This window comes from Pygoscelis adeliae, unplaced genomic scaffold, assembly GCF_000699105.1.
Source record: "Pygoscelis adeliae isolate BGI_AS28 unplaced genomic scaffold, ASM69910v1 Scaffold114, whole genome shotgun sequence".
Lineage (NCBI taxonomy): Eukaryota > Metazoa > Chordata > Aves > Sphenisciformes > Spheniscidae > Pygoscelis > Pygoscelis adeliae.
Genome location: NW_008824587.1, coordinates 20,307 through 28,435, shown reverse-complemented (window position 1 = coordinate 28,435; position 8,129 = coordinate 20,307). Strand labels below are relative to the sequence as shown.

Here is an 8,129-nt window from a genome sequence, read left to right as displayed (position 1 = left end):
GGCTGGCGCGGGGTTCTGGCGGCGGGAGCGCCGGCCTCGTTCGTGCTCCGTCCATCCATCACGTTTATTAACTCTGTGCTTGGACATGTTTTGCAGGGGAAATACACTTTTGCAGATGGTCTCGAATACAAAGATAAAAAATGGCATTACTGTGATGGCTACGACAGAAGATTTTATACAGAAATCTGTTCTGGTCTTAAACCAGCAGGTACTGAATTGCGTTTGCAATCCTAAGAGTCTGGAAGGAATTAAGCTAACAACTTTGCTTAAGAAAGATTAATTCGGCTACATGAGTAACATGGAGCAGAAATGCTCTGGCTAATTTCAGGACCCGACCATACGACGCTGCCAGAAGAATGCTGACACCACCTTCCACCAGCGCAGCGCAGGATGCAGCATTACATCCACAGCGTGGTCTCTTCTTGAGTGATGACCTGCAGGACGGGGCTTTGTTATCTACAGCTTTTGATACACGATTAACCCTTTTGTACATTTACCTTCGCTGCGTTAGCAGTGTGCTTTCCATATAGAAAAGTTGAGCAAAAGCAATTAGTTTACATCCAGGACATCAAATAAAGTTTGAATGCGTCCGTCCCGCGTAGCTTTTTTGTAGATACCAAAATAAACGTTTGTGTCCAGTCCATATTTTTGCTAAAAACTTTTATAATATTATTATTTGTCTGTAGTCCAAAGGTGAAAAGATTTATAAGGAACGAGTGAGTAAAATATGTAACGTAATACATAAAATACTCTTCTTTATACACAGAATATTTTAGTGATGACATGTAGTTCTGTGAGGCCAGCAAGACTCTCCTGGCCCCGTTTTGGAGTTCGGGGTCATATTTGTAATGTTAGCTTAGTGGGCTGAATCACAGGACCGTGAATGAGGAAATCAAAGTGATAGCTTTTTATCACACGCTTTTTGTGTATGGGTTTTTCCATTTCCATTTTCTGCAAAGTTGGCAAAATGTTTTATAAAATTTATTGTAAGGTGACTGCATTGTTTTTATAGCAAATGCCATGGAGATGTAATATTTGTTAGTGATCTTGATCAAAGGCACAAATGCAAAAAAAAAAAAAAAAGGCAAAATAAAGCAAACCCTTTGTTTTTTTTTCTTCAGGCATTTCTCAGCTTACAAATCTGGATCCTCCCAAAAAAATCCCGGAAGGATGTTATGACTGTGGTGATGGATTCTATAATCCTGAAACCAGAGTTATTGTTGACTACAAACTCAAATTTCTGAGAAACGCAGGTATGATTAACTACTTCTGCAAGGTAAACTGAGTTTATTTGTCATATCTTCTAGGATGCGTGATTAAAGCTAAAACATAAAAAAATTATTATTTGGTTCTGTTATCACTGAGCTAAAATATTTTTTACTTATTTATTTTTATCAGTGATTTATGTATCCCCAGAGTTGTATAAATCACATCTTGCAAAATTACAATGAAGTATTCCCAAGCAGATATGAATAAATATGTTTTATTGCCATTTGGTATGTTAATCTCAGGAAAATCTTCGATCTCTTCCATTACGATCTCAAGCAAGGGAGTGGTGGTAAGGTGTACATCGTTGATCCTGAAAGCTAATAAACTCTGTGTTGTGAACCAGCAGAGTGCTTAAGCATGTGCTTATCTCTACACGTTAGAATAGTCCGTTTTATTGAACTGAGTCTTAGGGCTATGTTTAAATACCATGCTGAACAGGAAACTTTCTTGTCACCTTGGAGAGCTGTGGTTTGAGTAGAGTCTGGCAAATACTGGGTCTTGCGGGTAAGTCCCCAAATTAATAAGCCTTGGGGAAAATTAGTTCTCATCAAGCCAAAAGAGAAACTTTGCAAATTAAAAACACCCAGAAGATCCCCAAACAGTTGACACTGGGATAACTCAAAAAATGTAATCTGACCTGAAACAAACGCTTTGCGTTCTGGCTATTTAACCTTTGTGTTTATCACCTTTTAAGTGCAGATTTTTTTTTAAATGAAAGTGATTTCTGAAAGCAACAACCCCCCCCATTTTTTTTTTTTTTTCAAATGTCCAAATTACAAGACCTGTTTTTTCTAGAAGACAGAACATTTCATTTTCAGTGTGCCACAGTTTAACAGTTTTGTTGCTTGGAAACTCCATTTTTCAGCAAATTTACTATTTGTTGAAAAAAATTCTGTTCAGCTCTACTTTCAAGAGCTTTTATAAGTATGCACTGTGATATTGGAGGAGGGAAGTGAAGGGGGGGTTAAATGAATTGGAGATACCATCTGCTATAAAATATACCCTATGATACATGGCCTGTTTTATAAACGTTGAATAAAAACTGATCTAGATTATTACAAATGGCATTGATCCAAAATACTGGAATGCAGTGGGCCTACTGATGAGGAAGATAAGCAACATGCTTTCCAAAAACACAGGAACCTACACAGATTAGTACAGGAGGGAACGCCTTGGAATTCAATTTATTGTTTTTTAATCTGTTCTTTGAACTCATTGTCCTTTATGACATTTATCTCAAACCCTACAAATTATATCAATCAATATTCGCTAACCAGACCAGCGCAGCGTGCAGTCTCACGGAGTCGTTGGAGATGTGCTTTGTGTGGCCGTTCCATTGAGAGCCCTGTACACAAAGTTAACCTTGTTGATGTGAGTGTGAAGAAGGAATGTGTCATGTAGGCCAGACCCTTCCTCTCGAGAACATGAACACAATTGAAAAACCCGGCACTTGTTCAACATCAGAGGAACTCTTACCGCCCCAGGAGAGATGATTCAGGGCACAAGGCCACTGCAGTAAAGAAAAAAAAAAAATTAAAAAAACCCCAGCTGTAAGCAGAAGAAACTGAGGAAGAGGCTGGGATGACAGGGAACAGATCCAGAATTACTCCATTATAGGTTGGGCAGGAAGGAGCAGGAAAACCTCCAGGCTTCCAGCCAAGTCTTGAAAGCATCAAAAGCAGATGGTAGGAAGCATTCAGGAAGTTCTTACAACAGCTTGACAGGTTTACCAAAATGACACTATCTTCCTCAGGTCTGGCAGCAGGATTTCAGAATACTCCAGTTCTCACCTTTCACCCTGGCCCTATTATGAAGCAATTTCTGATTGTTCCTCGGCTGTTTGTGAAAGAGGGCAAGGAAGCATACAGCCTTGGCACCGACTTGCCTCCGAACTGGCAGCATCCAGGTACCATTCCAGGAGAGAAGAAAATAGACGCCATTCGAAACTACCGAGTTTGCTTCCACCACTTCTTTGTCAAGATGAGTGGATGTAGAGTACCGTAGAGACTCCTGTTAAATTTGGCAAGCCTTGCATTTCACTAGCGTGGAGATCTGATACTCATTTACTTAAAGAGCTCTTACTGTTAAAGCAGTGCAAAAGCCCATCATGAAAACATAATCAGGCCCAGGGAATGAAATGACAGCAACAGTTTTGTTACATGTTTTTATCTAGCAAAGTTTTCCAAATTCTCATTACAATCTTGCAGTTATTACTCTGTCCCTAAACCTCTGTTTCCTCGGGGATGCTCAAATTTCTCTTGAGTCTCCATGTGTTCTTCAACCTTTTCTTTTTTCCAGTATTGCGAAGTACGCAAAATTGGACACATAAATAAGAATGGGAGTGCTCGTTTGTAAGAAGATACGTTGTTTATTTTGAATAGATACTGGGACTAGACTCCTGTTTCACTAGGAGTATTACTTTTTTTTTTTCCCCCCAGAAATAGGACTCCTGGCACCTTTGTAACAGAGTTTGGTCAATAGAAAGATGGGAAGATTTCCCAATTTTTCAGTGAAAAGTAGAAAATATATGATGTTATGTTCAATGCAAAGCAGGGAGGTACGAGAAGAGCTGTGCCATTCAGGTTTTAGGACACCTGAATATCGGAGAAGCCCATAGCTTTCAAAGAGAAAATACTGTCAAAAATAGACATTTTCTTACGCTGAGATGGAAAAGATTATAGGAGATTGCCTGGGTCACCTCTCTTTTGATGAAAAGCAATGATACTTCTCATGAAAATTGCCCTGGTTCTCCTGTGGTTCTCCCAAGGATAGGTTAAATAATATAAAACATGCTTTTGCTCTTCGTAATATGAGAATATTTGTGCTACTACTTTCATATTCCATCTTCAGGTTTAATTAGTATGTGTATGGTGCACAGGGTAACTTTCTATACTGCAGTCAATATTAACCTGAAATATATGCACCTCTTCATATAACATCCAGAGCAGGAAGACACAAAGCCTGCCTTTACACTAAAAGCTCAGTCAGGTAACTGAATTAACATGCATGTTATTGAGAGCAGGATTAGGCCCAGAAAACCAGGACAAGTGCCTTACTAAGAGGAGAGGTTTTGGCATTGCTGCAATCCCAAACCAGCCAGCAGTCAGCTTAGGATTTCTACAAGCCTGAAAGTCTTGTAAAAAGCAGCAGGAAAAATCCTGCTGCTTCAGGAATCATTATGAGCTGAAAAGGTCAAGATTCAAGAACATTATTTTATTATAGCTTAGAAAAGTCTGGGGTTAAAATGCCTGAGGTTCCTCGGTTGTGAGGCTGACCCAACTCCATAGGCAAGGGTTCAAAGCCATTTTAATTCTAAGCCTTAGTAATCACAGACTTACAGTTTCCTCACATTGTTACCTTGGGATGAAGGTTCTCATGCTTGGTCTGAAAGAATTTAGAAGCAAAATGGTTTGGAAAGTCGGCAGCGATGTATTCATCCATTTCAGGTTTATCCAAGTATGCAAATCCATGAGATGAATCTCCTACATTTAAACTTTTGTGTCTTACAACTCAGATCTGACTTGCACCAAGTGCTTTTTGGGAAATGTGGACTTTGACTTGTCTGAAAAATGTAGCTGAGAAACAGAGCCATAACCACTCAATAATTATGCAGGGTAATATTTCTGTACCTACCCTCATGTACCCCAAATACATGCAGATGTTTGCGTGCTCTTTCTCATAAACTACTGGAGAACTGGGTGTGGGATGAGGACCTGGCAATTTTTCAGGCCTGGAGTATTTCTGGAAAAAAGACAGCAAGTTTAACTTAAAGTCGACTGTGGTGCAGGAAAAAAGATTGACTGCACTTAGGGATCATGCACGGAGCTTTATTCCCTGTTCTTCTTTGAAATTGCCCATTCTGATGATGGAGGGAGTGGATGAACAGTCTGATTCCAGGCTAGTCCCTAGTCATTGCCTAAGAATGTAAGAGTTGTTTTGGCAGATGCCCTTAGCAATGGAGAGGAAAGCCCCAGCAATACACATACAGAGGGAATATAGTATTTTTGTTCGAATGAATTTAGCTTCCCATAGATTTAAATGTCTACTTATAACGCAGGACCATTTAATCTTTTGTACATTTGTTTCTTTTTTATTTGACTTAAGATACTGAATTTAGATGAGGTTTAGTTCCTACATATTGAAACTCTTAAAAGCTCTTCAAATAATTGTTCTTTGGATACTTGTTAAGCTAAAGAAATCAGTTTTGATCGGCAGTAAAAGTTCATGCTATTTTAAGTGCAATGCTATAGCTATTTTCTGTTGTATATTTAATCATTTTGAATTATATGTCATGTAAAAGATTTTAGCTCTGGGGCATTTGCCAGATGGCTGATTCTGCATTTCACACAACAAAAGAAATAATGTTTGTGTAAAGCTCTTAAAAATAGTTGGTAATCAGTATATTCTACAACGAATAGGATCCAGACCTGTTTGGGAAAAAAACCCAGCTTTTGCAGAAATTAATTTAGAGGATTTGGTCTCTACCTCTGGGCTCCGAACAAAACAAATTGTGTCTATTGTTTGCTGATTTTTTAACATTTAACAAGTTAACTGAATTGTAAATTTTACTCATTTTTATGTTAAATGCCATTTATTGCAATCCATTGATCTTTTTCTCTTTACTTTGTCTGACAAACTTATTTCTGAAAACAGGGTTTTGTAGAACAGAGCCAATACTACTCTCTGTTTACATAAGTAGAGCATACAAATGTGAGTAGCCCTTTGCTTTTCTTGCAACAGCTGGAGTGCTTGTCCTTTTTACTGCTGACTCCTCTTTCTGGCCTCTTTGATTCATATTCCTCCACAACACCATTGCAAAAAATGTTTTCTCTCTCCTATATGGCACTCAGCTTGTTTTCTTTGCCCACACGGCTCTACACAAGTCCATACAAGTTCACCTTTTGGCCTTGTCTCCTCTATCTCCCATATACACGTTCTTCTCTTGTGTCTAGTCCCAGGACATAGTTTTTCTGCCCACATTCATACCATTCCAGTTTGCTGGTACTTGCTTTCAAGACTCACTGCTTCTATGATAGTCAGAAGATTTGAAAAATATTACATTAAGAAAGAAGCTAGAAATTCTAACTCTTTCATCTGGATCTCCGAGTGTCTCCCGTCTTTCTCTCCCTATTTTTCAGTTAGATTCTTCTGTCCTGCTGTGAGAGCTTTGGACCTAAATAGTCTTCAATGCTTAGTTGAGGAGCCAAATCTTAGGAGAGGCAGACTGTTAGCAAGTATCAAACCGGGGACTGCTGAGCGGGCAAGGCAAATGAATGAGTATTGAAGTGAAGATGGCAGAAGGAAATTGAGCCTACTTCATTTAAAGAGAAGATCCCAGACTCCTACGGGAAGTAGCTTCACGTCTGTTCTTACTCTACCCTAAACACTTTTAAAAATGTTGGACCAATTCTCCTACCCATCATATGCTCTTTTCATATCTTTTTATACAGAAATGTGTTAAGATCAGGCACATTTTGAATGCCATTGCAAAATGCATACTTACTACGTCTTTCTCAGTGTCAAAGTCTGCTCAGGCGACAGAGATAGTTGGAGACCTCTCATCCATGTAACCAAGAAAATATTTTTAGATTAAATTTGGCTTGCATGTTTTAATATAAAATATCCTCCATTCAGTAAAATAGATTATGAACCAATATGATTTATATTCAATACTATAATGAACCATCATAATATTAATATATGCATCACGGTGTAGGTTACTACAGTAATTTCAGTAGCTATAGCTTTTGCAGATATATTGTTCCTTGTGGTTTCCAGTCTTAAAATACTTATCATTTTGAAAACTGTGAAAGTTTCAGTTCCGAATAGTGGCATGCCAAGAATAACAACTTTGTGTGCTAGCCATCCCACTGTGAATCCATTAGATAGGTTATACACAAGTCTTATATGTACTTATATTCAACTATACAGTTCATGTGAAAACAAGTTTTACAAGAGGTGGAAAGTTCATTTGGGGGCCATTTTGGAATGACAGTAATTAAAAGTAAATGGAAGGGTGAGAATTTGTGGGTGGAAGCAAAGGTTAATTGAAAACATATTTTCCATTTTCTTGCCAGCCTTGATGTTGGTGGGGTCAGGTGCAGTAAGGAAAGCGGTGCTAGGGACCCGGAGAGGGCAGTGGAAATGAAAGGGGTGTGCCAGGCAGAATCCATGGCTGAGATGCTATCACATGTGATTGTAATTGTGTAGTGGAAGAACATGATAAACTGCACTGCGGGTGATGGGAGGAGTCAGGCATGCGAAAGAATTAAATGATATTGTTGTTTACAAAGGTCTGCGTGTGCTTGGCCCTCTGCAAACAGAGAGGAAACTCAGCTCTTGTTCAAGGATTGTCTATTGTAAACACACTCTCGTACCAACTGTAGTCATGGAAAGCTGCTCTTACCACATGGCTGTGTCCTCAGGGTACGCTGGGGCTGTGAGCCCCTGGTTGTCCTGATGGAGGCACATACCAGGGCACATCTACTTCCCTCCTTGCTCACATGGCCTTTAACAGAAGTGAGGGTGAACGAAGGGACGATGCCCACTCACCTCTGGTCCCAACTTGCCTTTGGGCAGAGGAGGGAGCCAAGGATCTGAATTTTGAAGTGCATCGGGGAGTGCATCAGGCCTCCAGTGTAGACAAAGCCTTTAAGACACCAGGAACACATGCAGCTGCGAAGTGCAGTACGAAGACCTAACACAGAGTCAGACAAGGTTTTTAAGGTGAACGATGTAGTTTTTTCCCCTGTGTAAGCCACTAAGTACTCTAATTTCAATGCAGTACATCTTCCTGTGCACCTCTGGGTGATTTTCTGGGAAAGCATTATTTAAGAGGGCAAATCCGGAAGCCTACACGA

The 8,129-nt window shown here is 39.5% G+C and overlaps 1 protein-coding gene across 1 annotated transcript in view; it reads left to right on the top strand.

Moving 5' to 3' along the window:
- MORN5 (MORN repeat containing 5) overlaps positions 1-8,129 on the top strand; it is a 14,734-nt gene that overhangs the window by 1,232 nt on the left and 5,373 nt on the right. Inside the window, exons 2-3 of the mRNA XM_009322124.1 lie at positions 97-208; positions 1,122-1,253. Of these exons, the coding sequence (XP_009320399.1) occupies positions 97-208; positions 1,122-1,253 (244 nt within the window). The remainder of the gene's footprint in view (positions 1-96; positions 209-1,121; positions 1,254-8,129) is intronic.